Below are 16986 nucleotides of genomic sequence, written 5' to 3'. Positions count from 1 at the left end.
TTGACTGATCCTGATGATCACGTCAGAACTTTCACAAGCGTAGGTTGCATGGGAGGATGGAATATGCCTATGTGGTGCCATCTGTTTATTCAAACTCTTACCGGGGTTGCTCGCGCCTGGTTCGACAGCCTTCCTCTGGGAAAGATTAAGTCATTGGTAGATTTCAAGACGCAGTTCTTGAGTTACTTCAGCCAACAACGACGCTACCAGCACGACACAGCTAAGGTAGAAGACATCTGGCGAAGAGATGGTGAGGGTTTGGAAGATTTCATCACTCGCTTTAACAAGGAGTGTTTGGAAATCGGTGGCGTAAGTGAGCAACTCATGTGCTGCCATTTCAAGAAAGTCATTCGCTGTGATAGTCTCATCAGAACTATCACTGGCAAAGACGGAATGCCCAAAGAATGGGATAAACTCATGGAAGCCGCAAAGATAGTCGCGCAAACTGAAGAATCACTCGCTGGAAACAAGAATTATTATTCTGAAGACCGATTTTCCAAAGGGAATTCGCGCGATCACAACAAGCGCAACAAGTACAAAGGTAATGATTGGAAATCTGGAAGATCAAGGGGCCATGACGAAAGGCCACGCTATAGAGAAGATGCGCGTGACACAATTGATAGAATCGGTTACCGAAAAGCAGTCAGGGATGATAACCGAGAGAAGCACTGGACTCCGCTCATAAAAACACCAAAAGAGGTGTTGATGACGGAGAATCATGATTTCAAGGCTCCAAGGCCTATGACAAACAAGAAGGGGCAGGACCCCAACCTGTACTGTGACTTCCACAAAGATACAGGGCACCTGACAGATAATTGCTATAGTCTACGTCAAGAGATTGAGAAAGCGCTAAAAAGCGGGAAGCTAAGTCACCTTGTGAAAAACGTGCGAAAAGAAACTCGACAGCTTCAACGCCATGATGAAGGAAATCACAAGAAAGTCCGGCGCCTAGAAACCCGTATGGTCAACGGACCAAGATACAGTGCAAAAGAGAAAGGCAAGCGCCCTTGCGAACCTTCATGGCAAGAGCAACAGGTCATTTTCCCGGTAGTGCGCGGCGGCCCTCACGCCACTCGACCCGTCGTCATTACCGGTATTATCGGCCATTACGAAACGGAGTATGTCTTCATTGACCCAGGAAGCACAGCTGATATCATCTATGAACAGTGTTTTAACCAGTTTGATGAAGATGACAAAGCAAGACTCGAGCCAGTTGATTATCCGTTGTCTGGATTTTGCAACGAAATGGTTTTCCCACTAGGCCAAATCAGCTTCCCCGTCACGCTCTCTGACGGGAAGCATTCAAGAACAACAAACGTAAACTTCATGGTGATGCCTGTCAAATCGAGGCACGATGTGTTGATTGGGAGAGAAACCCAGGGCGAGCTAAACATGGTAACTTCCACCCCCCCACTCAGCGATAGGGTTTCCAACCAAGACGGGGGTGGCAATCATCTATGCCAAAAAAGAAGTAATGTCAACGGAAGAGTTGCGCCCAACAAAAGCGGCGAAAGTTTCAACAACTGAGCCAGAGAAGTGGGTGTTAAACCGTAAGTACCCAGAGCAAACGGTAACGATAGGCCACACCATTTCGTCAGATATCAGAACGTATCTGAAGCAACTACTGTTCAGGAATACGGATATCTTCGCCTGAACCCCGGCAGACATGACCGGTGTCCTGCGCGACATTACCGAGCATTGCTTAAACACCTACCCCTCTGTTGAACCGAAGGTCCAAAGAAGGCGCAGCTTAGGGGCAGACAAAACAAAAGCAATGAATGAGCAAGTATGTGAACTACTCAAAGCTGGAATCTTGCAAGAAGTACGTTATCAAAGTTGGGTCGCGAACCCAGTAATGGTGGAAAAGTCGAGCGGAGGATGGCGAATGTGCGTTGATTATACTGATCTCAACAAGGCATGCCCTAAAGATTGCTATTCTTTGCCTGAGATCGACAAAAAGATAGACTCCCTCGCGCCATACAGATGGAAGTGCTTCTTGGATTGTTACAAGGGGTACCATTAGGTTCAGATGACGCTTTAAGACGAAGACAAGACAGCTTTCAGGACCGATCTCGGGATCTTCTGTTATACAAAGATGCCATTCGGTCTAAAAAACGTTGGCGCCACGTACCAGCGCCTGATGGACAAGACCTTCGCTGGGGATATTGGGAAGCACATTGAAGTTTACATCGATGACCTGGTAGTAAAAAGTCCTAAAGAGGACCAAATGTTGAAGGACATCGAGAAAACCTTCAACTCACTGAGAAGCGTGAACATGAAATTGAATCCAGCCAAATGTTCCTTTGGTATGGAGGAAGGGAAATTCTTGGGCTTCATAGTCACTAATGGCGGATTTAAGGTGAATCCAGAAAAGGTCCAAGCAATAAAGCGCATGCCATCACCCAAAATAATCAAAGAGATGCAAAGGTTAGCCGGCCGCCTAGCCACGCTTAACCGCTTCCTGTCAAATCACGCCGCAAAGTCGTACCCTTTCATAAGTACCTTGCGCAACTGCGTAAAGAAGCAAGAGTTCAGATGGACGCCTGAGGCAGAAAGCGCATTTCAGCAGATGAAGGAGTGTTTGATCGAACTCCCAACGTTGACCGCACCGTTCGAAAAGGAGCCGCTCATTTTGTACCTGTCATCATCAGACAAGGCAGTGGGTTCGGTATTGCTTGTAGAAAGAAACGGGGTTCAGACTCCAATCTACTATGTCAGTAGAATGCTCACAGATCCAGAAACAAGATATTCAACGATGGAGAAACTGGTACTAGCGTTGCTACATGCCTCCAGAAGGCTGCGCCGCTACTTCACGGGCCACGTTATCACCGTACTCACCAATTTCCACATTTGGACGATATTACAAAAGCCGGAGACATCCGGGTGATTAGCGAAGTGGGCGATCGAGCTGGGGGGCCACAACATTTTGTATAGGCCGCGCCCAGCCATCAAGGGTCAAGTCCTTGTAGACTTTATCACAGAAGTCCCAGCGGAAAAAGTCAAAGATTGTGAGATTGTCGAAACTCCCACGAAAGACACACCAGATGGGCTATGGTTACTATACACAGATGGTGCCTCAAACGAGGACGACGCAGAAGCAGGATTGCGCCTTGTGAGCCCTGAAAAACATGAATTTACATACGCTATCAGGTTGGATTTTAAAAATACCAACAACGAAGCAGAATACGAGGCATTTCTGGCAGGCTTGCGCCTCGCCATTAAAATGGGAGCTAAAAACCTGCAGGCGCACGTTGATTCACTCTTGATCGCCAGTCAAGTCAACGGATTCTATGATGCATAAGGCGACGTTATGGCCTTATATCTGGATCAAGCGAAAGAGCTGCTTCAGAAATTCACGTCATACAGGGTGGTACACATCAATCGCTCTGAAAACAAACAAGCAGACGCTCTAAGCAAGCTTGCGTCCACTTCCTTTCAGCATCTCGCGAAAGAGGTAAGGATTGAAGTACTCAAAAACCCATCAGTCCTGTTGCGCCAGGTGAATGTGATCGAAATAGGGCAGCCATCCTGGATGACCCCTATAATCCAATATCTGCAGGAAGGGATACTCCTCGAAAACAAAGTAGAGGCAAGGAAAATCCAACACAAAGCCCTGCATTATGAAATGAATGATGGTATTTTATATCGGAAGTCCTTCTTGGGGCCCTTATTGCGCTGCGTGGACCCCCAATACGCGACTTACTTAATCAGAGAAATCAATGAAGGGATCTGTGGTATCCATGCAGGACCACGCATGGTTGTTGCGAAGATCATGAACGCCGGATATTATTGGCCAGGGATGCATGTCAACGCCCTGATGGAGCTGCGCAAATGTGACTCTTGTCAGCGGCATTCTCCAAAGACCCTGCGCCCCAAAAATGATCTTATCCCAGTGTCCACTGCTTGGCCTTTCCAACAGTGGGGGATTGATATGGTGGGACCTTTCCCAGATGCCCCGGGAGCCGTAAAGTTTATAATCGTGGCTGTTGACTATTTCACCAAGTGGGTGGAAGCCAAAGCCCTCGCATCAACCACTGCAATGATGGTACGCAAGTTTATCTGGGAGCACATCATCTGCAGATTTGGTCTTCCACTCAAAATCGTCACAGACAACGGCACCAATTTTGCTTCAGAGGATCTTCAAATCTGGATGAAGGAAATGAAGATCGAGCATACCTTCTCGTCCGTTGCACATCCTCAGGGCAACAGCCAAGTGGAAAGCGTCAACAAAAGTATTGTAGAGGGGATAAAAGCCCGGTTGGGCACAAAGCGAAGAGGCTGGGTAGATGAGCTCCCAAGTATCCTATGGGCTCATCGAACCATGTCGAAGACAAGCACAGGCGAAACTCCTTTCAGCCTAGTATACGGTTCGGAAGCAGTTATCCCGGCAGAGGTTGGACTCCCCTCACCGCGCTTGACAGTAGTCAACACAGTTGATAATGAAGCAGAGCGCCGTCTCGATCTGGATCTCTTGGAGGAAAGACGCGAGATTGCGCGTATTAAGGAGGCGAAATACAAGACATAACTGGAAAGGTACTACAATGCGAGAGTCCGCATTTGTACCTTCACTCCTGGAGAATACGTTTTCCGTGACAACAAAGCTTCAAACGCCGAACGCCCAGGAAAACTAGCACCCAAATGGGAAGGCCCATACTTGGTCCATGAAGTGCTAGGAAAGGGGGCATACAAATTGCGAACCCTAGATGGCCATATCATCCCGCGCACGTGGAACGCGCAACAACTGCGCAAGTGCTATATGTAACTACTTTAGGCCATGAGCCATTTCTTTCATGTTGGCCACGCGCCTACTTAATTTCCCATGTTGGCTAAACGCCCCTTATATTACGTATCCGCAATGTATGATTGGCCTAAGCGCTTGTTTCCCAATTAATGAAAGCATACGATATGTTTTCTTTTTTATCATTGTTTCTCGAGTTACAAATGCATGTTCAACTTTTGATTAGCACGAAAACACATCAGTGAATTACGAGCTCTTGTGTTTATGCCTCCAAGGTTCTCCGCGAACGTAGCGCGAGACCGAACAATTACTCTCCCACAAGAGTCACACTTACGTTTATTCGCGCTAACTTAACCAAAGTTTCTAACAACAGTGCAATAATTGTAACAAGTCAGGATAAACATAAAACATCATATTTAAATAAGCGCAAACGCGCAACGGTTACATAAAACCTATCATCCATTCGATCTAAGTGAAACGCGACCACGCGACACGATATATGCAAAAGACTAAACAAATTACAAGGCACAAAGCCTTCAATTCCTATTCAGGTTGATCACCATCTCCGCCGTCATCATCACCTTCTCTATCGTCGCCTGCCAACTCCTCCTCATCAGATACTTCAACCATCTGTGGTGGATCAAGGATGGTCTTTAACCGATGACACCAGTCGTCATGCTTCAGCGCTTCAGTAACCAAATCCATCACCGGTAGAGATGAGTGATCATAACCATGTTCAGCGCGAGTCAGCTCGGCCTCAGCTTGATCAGTTACAGAGCAGTGACTAGTGTCAAATTCTTGACCAAACATCTCTAAAGCATGTTGCGCACACTCCAAGTAACCACCCCGGTGACCAATTGCGCGCGAAGCATCTATCAAAGTAGCAACAGCTTTATCTAGCTCCCCAGCATTCAAGACGGAGTTGGCCATCTACAACAAACGCAACATATAAGACAAACAGGTTTTAATAAATCAAGCCAAAGTCGAAAGAAATCATACCAGAGCTATTCCTCGGCTGCGCAGCCACTCAGCTTCAGAGACCAAAGTATCAACGATACCTTGAGCCTCAGAATAGTTGTTCTGCGCCACATTGAGAGCAGTTGTACTAATGTCTCGCGCCTCCTCGGCCTTACGCTTGGCTTCCTCGGCAGTAGCAGCTTTGTACTTCTCAGCTTCAAGATCAATCTCCAAGGACTCACTCCTTTCAATCTGCTCGTGCAAACGACGCTTCAATTCAGCGATTTCAACGTCCTTGTCAGATAGATCTCTATCCTTGCCAGAAATTTGCGCCTTAAGCTCAGCCTATAAAAAATAAGAATTAGAGAATTTTTTACAAACTGAAGCATAAGCAAGAAGGGACAGTTAACATACCTCAGCCTGTTCCTTCACAGCTTGCGCATCCTCCACCTTCTTCTTCAGATCCGCAACTTGACCTTCAAGTTCGGTGATCTTGGAGTGAGCCGCATACATGCGCTCGTTATCCTTTGCACAAATAGCCTTCCAATCGGCACGTTCCTTTGAGAGGAGCTCTTCAGCGGCACGGAGTTTGCCTTTAAGGCCTTCACGGCCCCACTCCTCAGCCTTTTTGTCTGTTTCAAACTTCGCCTTCTCCTCGTCAAAGGCGGCCTTCGATTTCTCAAAAGTTTTCACTTGCCTCAGCAACCGCTCACGGTACTTCTCCCACTCTTCCCTTTCCCTAACCACGGTCCGCCACTCGCGAACGATCTGATGGTTAGCAGCGCGGGTGTTGACTTCACCAACAACGTAAGCATGATAGAGCGCGCTGTGGGTTTGCTCCCTTTGGCGATTAACCTCACCAGGAGGAATGGAGTTAAGAAGCCAGTCTCGGCAAGGCGCGAACTCCAGGAAAGTATCTTTCTGTTTCAAGCCCCATGGCGGCTGATGCAGCGCTTCTCCTCGGCTTTCCTCAGTATAGGATTTGTAATAAACGTCTCCCAAAATGTCCATTGGGCCGATAGGAGAGTGAGACGTTGCACCGGGCCTCCACGCACCAGCTTGGCCAGCAGCAAAACCAGCAGCAGCAGTCTGCTCCTTAGTCGCTGGACCAGTTTCTCCAGCAGAAGTTACCTGCGCAGTTTGAACAGAGGCGTCGGTGGGCGAGGGCTCAACGGGTTTTTCCACCTCCACGCCTTTTCCCTTCTCAAAGGTGGGCTGGTCAAGCCCAGTAATAGGAGTTGGCCCCAAACCCTGCGCCTTGTCAGCTGAAAAGGTGGCGACAACCTCGGGCTCCTTGGGCCCAGTAGGAGGTTTCTCAGTAGCTCTTTTTGTCTCAACCTCTCTTTCCTTAACAGGCTTCTCGGCAACTTTCTGTTTCTCCTTCTCAGATTGAGGAGCAGTGAAAGGTTTGATGGTAACCTTGGTAACCCTGGGCCTTTTCAGCATCGGCTCTGAGGGTTCTGTGATAGTGACACCCTTCTTCTCAGGGGTCGTCCTTTCAGCCTCTGCAAAGAGAGAGTGTTAGAAAGAAAAATAACAAGTACAAGAAAACAATATACTAACCAGGAGAGAATTTGTAAAGCGAGCGCAAGTTGCTCTTCTTTCCAATCAAAGGAGCGCCACCAGGTTTTGACAACACGGAGGCCCCAAGCACAGCCTCCCTGCTCCTTTTCCTTATGAGCTTCACCGCCGGCTCTTCTTCCGTTTCTTCTTCATCGCCTTCTTCTTGCGCAGCTGACGACGGGGTAGTCCCAGCATCCGGGTTGCGAGAACCCGCGCTCCCAGAGCTCCTTGACCCAGCAGCTCCAGCCTTTTTCTCGCCTATGCGCGCCAAACCCTCAAGTGAGTCACTTATAAGAAAGTAATCCTCTAAGTTACTTTGAAGAAGGCGGAGAGTACCTTTGTCAGCAGCAGGAGCGGTTACGCGACTACTCCTAGCTCCCTTGCTGGTCACCTCAGGATCCAAGGTGATAACTTTCTTCCTTTTCACAGGCTTCTTCTTCTTGTCTTCAGGGTCTATCCCCAGGTCGCGCAACACACCTGCAAAGATTTGAGACCACGGGCTTAGCTCTCCATTTGACGAACCTACGGACTCCTCGCTGGAAAGATAAACAATCTCTTTCCCAGCAGAAGTCACGGAGCGCAAGGGTCGAGGGTTAGGTATATGCGCACCTTCAGTAGAGGTAGGAGGATCAGTGAAAGCGTCAGCAACGGGGTACATGAAGTATCCCTTGATCTGGTCGTACCAGTATTGCTCCCCCGCTTTAAGTGGGCGCGACCCTATAACACCTCCAAACGTTGCGAAGGCAGCCTGGTACAATTGCACCTCTACACGCGCAAAGAAAAGATCATAAGCAGGCCAACAACCAAGTTAAAAACAATGTGAAAAAAGCCTAACCTTGGTCACCAAGCTTCAAAAGGGGGATATCCTTGCTATCCGGCGCCCATTGGTCACTCATTCCCGCCGCAACCAGAACATTTTCTCCAAACACTCGGTTCGGAGTGGGAGTAAGTTGTAAATACCAGTTCGCTTTCTTCGGGATCGGCAGATCTTCTTTTGGTATCGGCTCAGACCACGCGCGGAAAATCATGGCAATTGGAATAACCTCCTCACGAATATAGAAGAATTTTGGTTTCCAATTATGGAAACTCTTGGGAGGATTCAGTAATATCTTCTTCGCTGCTCCCCGGCTAGCAAACGAGAAGAAGCTCATATTCCGGATGAGCTGATAAAAGGCATGGAACTTCTCCACAGTAGGCTCAACACCATGAGCTCGACACAAGAACTCGAAGTGTCGAACCCTAACAATTCCAGGTGGGCTCATCTGGGAAATATGGAACCCGTAAAACTGCAAGATGTGAGCCATAAAGTTTGTAGCCGGCAACCGGAAGTCGCCTTGTTGAAAGAAATCCTCATACAGCGTAATATACCCCGGTGGTGCGTCGGCGGTGGTCTGGTTTTGACCGGGGTATTTGGCATCCCACTCCGGTGGAAACCGGAACCCTCGTACTATTTGCTCAAAAAGACCCAAATCCCACCGGAGAACCGGGACAGGCCCTTCCTCTCCAGGATTTTCTTCTGGATGTTCTTCAGCCATCGATGTTCTTGGACAAAATTTGAATATTCAAGAACAAACTTGAAGATATGAAGGAGAACTTGAAGAACTGCTACAAAGATTTGAAGATTTGAAGACTAGATGAAGATGATTGGAGAGAAAAGGGTAGAAAGAGTATAAGACGAGTAAATCCTCCTTATCTCGTCGGATATATATACCCATTGCATTTAATGCGATAGGTAAACGTGCCGCATTTGCCGCTCACGTGGCCAACGAGAGGATGCCACGTAAGGCGTAAAACCCGGAGTGACGGTTACCACGCGCTCGTGGGCCTCACTCTCCTTATGGAAAGTGGAACCGTCAGAGCCAGCATGATGACATCCGTGCCAGGAGTCAACTCAAACGTCACAATCAGAGACGATTTCACCAAACCGTCAGAATTCAAATTTCGAGGAATTTCCCGCCCAAATTCCCTAACACTTAACAAAGAAGTTACCGAGGGGCGCGCAATATACCTGGTACCCAAGGTATTCGTGCGCTATCAGCTCTAAAAGGCATAACGTCGGCTAACAGATATGTGGTCGCGCCTCAACAATCGTCAGTACTTACACGCGCGCTCCTACAAATAAAAAAGCGAGCAATCTCTGCAACTTTCTTTTTCTAAGTCCAGAGCTCCAACCACTTGCCTTGCGCATGGTGCAGCACTGGACTGGGGGGACTTGAAGGGGTATGGCCCCAAAAATGCCGCGCGAGCCTTCATCAAGGTTGCGCGCAGGGCCATACTCCTTATTCAACAATTCTCTTAGTAGCAACCTCGCGCGATCTACGCCATATTCCACTAACAAGGCGCGAGGTCAAGCCAGAAGGGAAGTACATTTACGACACTTAGCATTCTGATAAAGAGTCCTCAGTACCTGTAAAACTGCGCAACCTAATCAGCAAGAATCGCCTAAAGGTTGCAGCGCAATACCAGAGCCGATAGGTACAAAAGGTCCAGGTGGCAGGAAAAAGGAGCCAATCCGCATCCTGCAGGCTCTGTTCAATCGTGCACCACGATCGTCTGACGTGCAGAAGACGAAAGGTACATAAGGACGCCTACGTGGCACCAATCAAAGGGCAGAGACATCTGCCCCACGACCTCCACTTGTCTGCTGATGGCAGAAGGACAACAAGGCCGACAACGGCGACACGTGGCTCCAATCAAGGCGCGCCAGCGCCGGAGAACTTCTAGAAGCCACTAATGGTCGACACCAGTGAGACAAGGAGCATATACGCTATGTTGTCGCCTTCCGGCCCAAGGCCCCTCAGCCCACATCCTCTTACACCACTCCGGCTATAAATAGAGACCTCACTTCACAGGTTAAACATTCCATTCCCTCTACTCTCACTCTTAATACTTAATTATCTTCCCCAAAGCAGTCGCTTATTCTCACGACGGAGCCCGGTTAAGAGGGAAACCCCCCATATTCCCCTCTTAACGAGTAACGGTGTTCTGTTTTGCAGGATTAGACGTTCCAGACGAAGCTTAGACAATCATTAGAAGATTAACCATCATGATAGGAACATAAACCCAACTGATTAATCCCAATAATTAGTTCTGTGTTTCTTCAACGTGGGTTGCTACGTCGTTGGTCCCATGGACGGACGTAAGTAGTTGGTCCCATGGATGGACGTAAGTAGTTTAACGGGCGTGAAAGGTTATGAGTTGATGACTGGATTGATAATCAATTAAAACCCTCTGTTTGGAAGGTGGCCCACAACAATTAGCCTAAGTAATTATAAGACGGAATATTCCTCATTCATTAGTTTAAAGCCTCATATCATGAATTTATCATAAGGCTCATTCTATACGCACCCCCCTCTTCCTGATTACACCCCCCTTTGTGAGAGGAGAACTGTCGGTCCCACGCAGGCCCCACCTGTAAGTATGTGAGAGGAGTGGGGTGAAAAAAGTAAATAGGGGGGGGTGTAGAAAGTAGCACCCTATCATAATAACCAAACTTTACAAAAATATTATAAGATGAAAAACATTCCTCATTCATCTTACATTTATTATTGTCTACAAAAAATATTCACAATTTCCATTCCGTTGAAAACCAAATTCCGGCTCATCTGTTCATTTGTTTGTCACCAAACACACCCCAAGAAACTGCAAAGTTCCAAAAACAGGTTCACAATCAATAAACTGATGAAAAATATGAACAAATTGTTTAAAATGTAAGGTTTGATCTTCTTCATCCAGTTGCTTCTTAAACATTTGAGAATCAAAACGATGGACAAACCTTCAACATTCATGATAATAATCGTAAATTCAAAACAATTCTCATGAACTAATCGATCAAAATGTAAATCAATAACCTAATGAAAAAACCTAGGAACAGAACACTCATCAATACTAACCGATTTAATCCGATTAAATGATTTTCAGGATCAAACATGAACGAATTATTTAAACTGAGATCTGATCATCATCATCAACTTCTCAAAAACTCACTTTCAGTTCACCGTTCACTCTGTATTCTTAATAACCGTTAAAAACAAACAACTCAACCGCATCATTTTGAAAATTAATCAATCAAAATCAATATATCGATGCAAAAAACCTACAACACTCATCGATAAATTTAATACAAAATTGCGTATAGATTTTGAAGATCAACACGGAACAAATTATTTATACTGCGATCTGAACAAGCAAAATTAACGATTGAATCGCATAATTTTGAGAATGAATCAACAGATCGATGAACATTCATCGATACTAATGAAAATTTGGATTTAATTCGATGAAAAAAGTGTAGAAGTACAGATCTAGAGAAGAAACAAACAGAAACAGTTATACCTGAGAGATCGAACGGAGATTTGATGAGCGAGAGCGTGAAACATGAAATTGACGCCGTGAAAGAACATGACGATTCCGGTGCACCCTAACACGAACAACTCAACTACCGCCATAACTTTCCGTTAGAAACTGACTGTGAGTGAATATCAATCTCAGAGTTTGATGGAAATACTAGTATTATTAAATTAAACGTCCTTATCCACAACAGAAGCTATCCGTTGAGTGTAATCTAAGAGCATTCACATCCATTCCATCATATTTTCATCCTAAATTACATTAAAAAACACTATATTTTCTCTCTTTTTTTCAATTAAATAATATTTTTTTATACCTTTATCATTACCTTTTCTCTCTCTCCTTCACTCACAACCACTTTCAAAATATATTAAAAAAATTATAGGGGGTGAACAGTGTCCCCCCAAATATACAGATAAACAGTAACATTTTCTCTCTCCTCTACTCACAACCACTTTTTATACTTTTTATATTTTAAAAACACCACACACACAATTTGATTATTTGGATGTGAATGCTCTAACCCGATATAATAAGTGCTGGGTGACCCATCACACTATTTTCTAATAATTAAATTAAAAGTTTTATAATTGCTAAAGTGATAAAATAGTTTTTAATTTTACTTCACTTTTGTAACTTTAGGGGTGTTTGTTTTTTTTATAAAAAGTACTTCTTGATCTTTTATGTCTGTCTCACGCAGATCATGCGTAGACGTTTGAGTCTGCAGTGTGTTTGTTTTTTCGAAATGATTTCATTAAAAAAGGTCTTTCAAACATCTTTATAGGGCAGATGTGAACTCTCCACTTCTAGCATCTTCTCCTCTCTTCTTCTGCCCTATTTTCAAAACACAATCCTTAACACTAGTTCTCCTCCCCTAGCCGACTTCTTCCTCCCAACCGACTTCTTCACATCTCCACCACCTCCACATTCAAAGGCTTCCCTTTCAATAACAACTTCGGATCCTTATCCGACCAAGTCCGATCATCATCCGAAACATCATCGACAATCATTCGTGAACGCTAATGTTGACTGGAGAGAGACTAATGAACGCTAATGTTGACTGCCGAAAATTGAAGTGAAGAAGCCAAACCGGGTTAGAACTTTTTATTAACCACTTTCCCTTTTGTCTTTTTACTTATTTAAATGAAAGGTATAATGGTTATTCTACATCTTATTTTATAATTTATAATAATAATAATAATAATAATAATAATAATTTTTATAGTTATTATCACCACCTCCACTCTCTCTCTTAACTCCACAACCGTACCACCACCCACACAACCATCATTAACATAATCTTCTATGACACATGGTGTTAGAGAGTGAGAGAGACTGAGGATGGTATTATTATTATTATTATTATTATTATTATTATTATTATTATTATTATTATTATAATTATAAAATTAGACATAAAATGGCAATTATATGTGTTGATGATGGTAGATTGGGTGGTGGTACAGTTGTGGTGTTAGAGAGAGAGAGGGTGAGGGTGATGATAATAATTGTTTGAGTTAAATGTCTGGTTTGTCTCTGTGGTTTGCAAATATTGCAGATTTGATCCCAGTGGTTTACTAATTACAAAGTTGATCCCAGTGGTCACAAATTTTGCACTCGGGTGATCCTTATCACTAACTAGTGTTAAGTTTCTCAGTTAAGTGTGTGTGAAATGACTAGATTGCCCCTGAACAACTAAAAAATAAAAAAATATATATAAAGATAGGTGGACCATCATCTTCTTCATCTTTTCTTTATCCTTCTCTTAAAAACCCTACCACCAAACCACTCAACCTCCACCACAATCGATGATCAATAATCAGTTGAAACGAGATCTAACGAATGAAACTAGAACAACAACAAGTAAAAATCAATGGCGGAAACATGAATTTCAAAATATGTACATTAATCGAGCAAAATCATGTCATTACAACACTCAAACATTTGAAATTGTTACAACAAATAGAGCAAAAAAAAAAAGCATAAAATCAATGGCGAAAAAATGAATTTCAACTACCTGAATGTGACGGTGATTCTGATGCTGAGTGAGACAAAGCGAACACAGAGGTTGATTAACACAATCCAAACAGTACATGTTACACTCAGACTTATACGAATCTGTGTACGGCGGTGCAATTTTGGTTGCCGATCGCCAGTTTGATGGTGATGGAGGTGTCGCCGGAGAGAATTAGGATTTGAGAGAAGGAGAATCATAAATCCTTGAGTATGTTAGATGAAGATATTTATGAACGGTCTGTATGGAATGAGACTATAATTGGAATATGAAATGTTTTGTGATCAGTGATCAATTAAATGGAGAATTGAATTTTGACTGGTTGTGGTGGATAATGGATTTGCTATTAAAATTGAGAATTCGACTGGTTAGGTGTCCGGTGGTGGTGGGTGTACGGTGGCGGAGGGGAGACGGTGGATGTGGGTGTTCAATAGTGGTGGAGGAGGGGTTCAGCAGTGGTGGAGGAGGGAAGATGGTGGTAGTGCTTATAGTGGTGGTGGTGGTGTAGGGTAGAAGAAGAAGAATTGGTAGGTTAGAAGATATATTGTTTTATTTTTAATTTTCTTAACAAGTAAGGGTATTACAACCATTTAACAATACTTAACTGAGAAAGTTAACATAGGTTAGTGATAAGGATCACCCGAGTGCAAACAACCATCGGGACCAACTCTGTAATTAGTAAACCACTGGGACCAAGTCTGTAATATTTGCAAACCATAGGGACCAACCAAGCATTTAACTCTAATTGTTTTTATAAAATGACCATTATACTCTTCATTTAATGAGGAAAAGGACAAAAAGAGGAGTGGTTAAAAGAAATTTACAACTCTATTTATCTTTGAATGAAAATGATAAAAAAAAATAATAAATAAATAAATAAATAAACATCAAAAGTAAATCCCTCAAAATTATTAATATCCAAACTAACGTAAATCTAGTTTACTTATACTATAAATCTAAACAAACACAATGTATCTATATACTATATAACTAGCCTAAGATCCCGCGAGCTTCGCGGGTGGTTTAACACAAACATATAATATATACTGGCAATGAGATGAACTTTGTAATGAAAGAACTTTTCAATATAAACGTATAAAAATATGATTTTTCTCACTTAGGTAAATATGTTTTGATTCATTTTTTATAGGCATTGAGATGTTATTGTACAAATGATTTTATAGCAATTTTTAGAACCCGGATATATATTTGACAACAACGCATGATAACCCACATTCTTATTTACCAGACCCATTTCAACCAACTTACTCGCAACAACTTTCGCCAATCGAAATTCTCATGGGTTCTGCAAGAGCCCAAAAGTAAACCCTAAACTTTCAAATAATTACCTTTTCCCCAAATCTTTCAACAAAATCATAAGCTTCTGACACACTACCAACTCTCCCTAACATATCTAAAACGCAACAATAATGCTCAAGTGACGGAACGATGTTATACTCTGCCTTGATTGATTCAAATAACTTTAGACCGTCATCCACCAGCTAGGAATAACTGCAGGCCAAATAACTAATTAGTATTATAAGATCCCAGTTTATGCCCCAAAATGGTTCACAAGAGAATCCATGTGCATAGAATACTCCAAATATCCATGTCATTTATTAATTGATTCAAATATAACCAATCTTCAATTAAATAAAAATATCAAATTTTGATAAATACTAACCTGGGCCATAAAAAATGAAAGTACCTGAGCTCCAAGCAGCTCCATGAGTTGCACATTTAAGGCTTTTCGCAACATATCTTTGGTTCCAAGAAAACATAGCAAGGGCTACAAATTGGGAAGGAACATTCATTGCAAGTAGCAAATGGCTCACCATCAACTGTAACTTTCATCACCACAAATCTGGCAAATCAAGACATTGAAATAAATTTTAGATCAAGATATCAAACACCCATTAATAAATTTCTCACTTCCATCCTCATACTTAAAATGACGAATATGCCCTTCATTTAAATGAGGAAGACGACAAAAAAGATGGAGTTTAACAGAAAATGCTAACGCAATTTGCCATTTGGATGAAAATGGCAAAAAAATTGAAACATCAGTGACCCAGATACAAAAGATTTCATTTTTGGAATAAAGTGACAAAAGTAGCCTAAACTCATAGACCATTCCTTAAAAGATGCATCATAAGATTGATATTTCGAAATTCAAATTTGAGATAGACATTTTTTATACGAAACTGAAACTTTTATACTTAATAGGATATTTTCCTTGAATCAGTACATGGAATCAGTGTTTAAGAAAAACTTGCCGACCATTCTTCTTGTTCCAACAACCTTGCAGAAGTAGTTTCAAAGGATCAACTGATTATATACTCCACATATTGCAGTTTATAAGCATTTACTTAAGGTTCTTCCTACACATGTAAAATTAATATAAGTTACACGTTTTCATAATTCAACACGAATCATCAAAAATACTCATGTGGAGAACATTAAAGATTGACGAAAAAGTTACCTGGGTTGTTCGGTTTGTTCAATCGCCATCATCTAGCGTTTATTCAATAGCCATCATCGCTGACATGAATAGGAGATAGATGAAAATTAGGGTTGTGAATGGTTCGGCTTAAACAAAGAACAATCAATTCGAGCTCTAAATCAATCCCTAAATTAAAAACAAAGAACCCTAAAATGTAAATGGGTAAATGTAACACCTCGTAAAATCACGTCCAATGATGTAGTGACACGTGTAATAAACCCTAATGAAGTCAAACACTGAAATTGAGGGACTAATTTTTCGAAAAATCGAAAACTTTGATTATGTAAGGACTGGAAGTGATAAGGTTCCTAAAATAAGTTTCTTACGATGTTTATATTCACAAATATGCCACTTGATGTATAAGTGTAGCCGTTTGCGTAATTAATTGAAAGTTTGCGCAATAAAGGGTTAAAAGCGTCAACATGTTAATTCTTACCTCTGAGTGACCTTCTAACAAACCGGGAGCTTAATAATATTTAATTATACTCTCGGGAATGCCAAATAATGGCCATCTAAGGTTTTTATGCCTATAAGTAAAGTTACGCGCAACTTTGCAAGTTAGAGGGGCTAAAAATGTCAATATGTTTAATTAATACCTCTGAATGACCTTTTAGCGAATCCGAAGCATCGTGATATTTAATAATACTTTCAAGAATGTCTAATATGGATTAGATGAGGCTTCAATACTATTAAATGATGAAATGCGCAAGTTTGCGCAATAGAGGGACCTAAAGCGTCAACTTTTGAATCTATGCCTTTCGGCGACCATCTAAGCGAACGAGATCGTATTAATATTTAAGTATATGCTTGGGAAGGATAAATATGGGCCATGGAAGGCTTGTATAACATTAATCGGCAATT

At 42.7% G+C, this 16986-nt stretch overlaps 1 protein-coding gene and 1 long non-coding RNA gene across 2 annotated transcripts; both read right to left on the bottom strand.

The window, feature by feature from the left end:
• Nucleotides 1-5140: 5140 nt before the first annotated feature.
• On the bottom strand, nt 5141-9953 carry LOC118487228. Its single transcript, XM_035983878.1, has 2 exons — nt 5738-9953; nt 5141-5668 (listed from the first exon to the last, which is right to left on the bottom strand). Exon 1 carries the CDS (start codon nt 7139-7141, stop codon nt 6101-6103), a length of 1041 nt encoding a protein of 346 aa, XP_035839771.1. The 5' UTR covers nt 7142-9953; the 3' UTR covers nt 5141-5668; nt 5738-6100.
• A 763-nt stretch (nt 9954-10716) lies between these two features.
• Nucleotides 10717-11827, bottom strand: LOC110911807. Its single transcript, XR_002577391.2, has 2 exons — nt 11594-11827; nt 10717-10900 (listed from the first exon to the last, which is right to left on the bottom strand). It is a non-coding gene; the product is annotated as an uncharacterized LOC110911807 (long non-coding RNA).
• Nucleotides 11828-16986: the final 5159 nt, after the last annotated feature.

This window comes from Helianthus annuus, chromosome 15, assembly GCF_002127325.2.
Source record: "Helianthus annuus cultivar XRQ/B chromosome 15, HanXRQr2.0-SUNRISE, whole genome shotgun sequence".
Taxonomy (NCBI): domain Eukaryota; kingdom Viridiplantae; phylum Streptophyta; class Magnoliopsida; order Asterales; family Asteraceae; genus Helianthus; species Helianthus annuus.
Note: the sequence above shows the minus strand (reverse complement) of the source record. Positions and strands in the feature narration are given on the sequence as shown.

What these genes read in the sequence shown, in the direction of transcription:
- LOC118487228 (XM_035983878.1), bottom strand. Translation starts at nt 7,141, where the DNA reads ATGCTGAAAAGGCCCAGGGTTACCAAGGTTACCATCAAACCTTTCACT.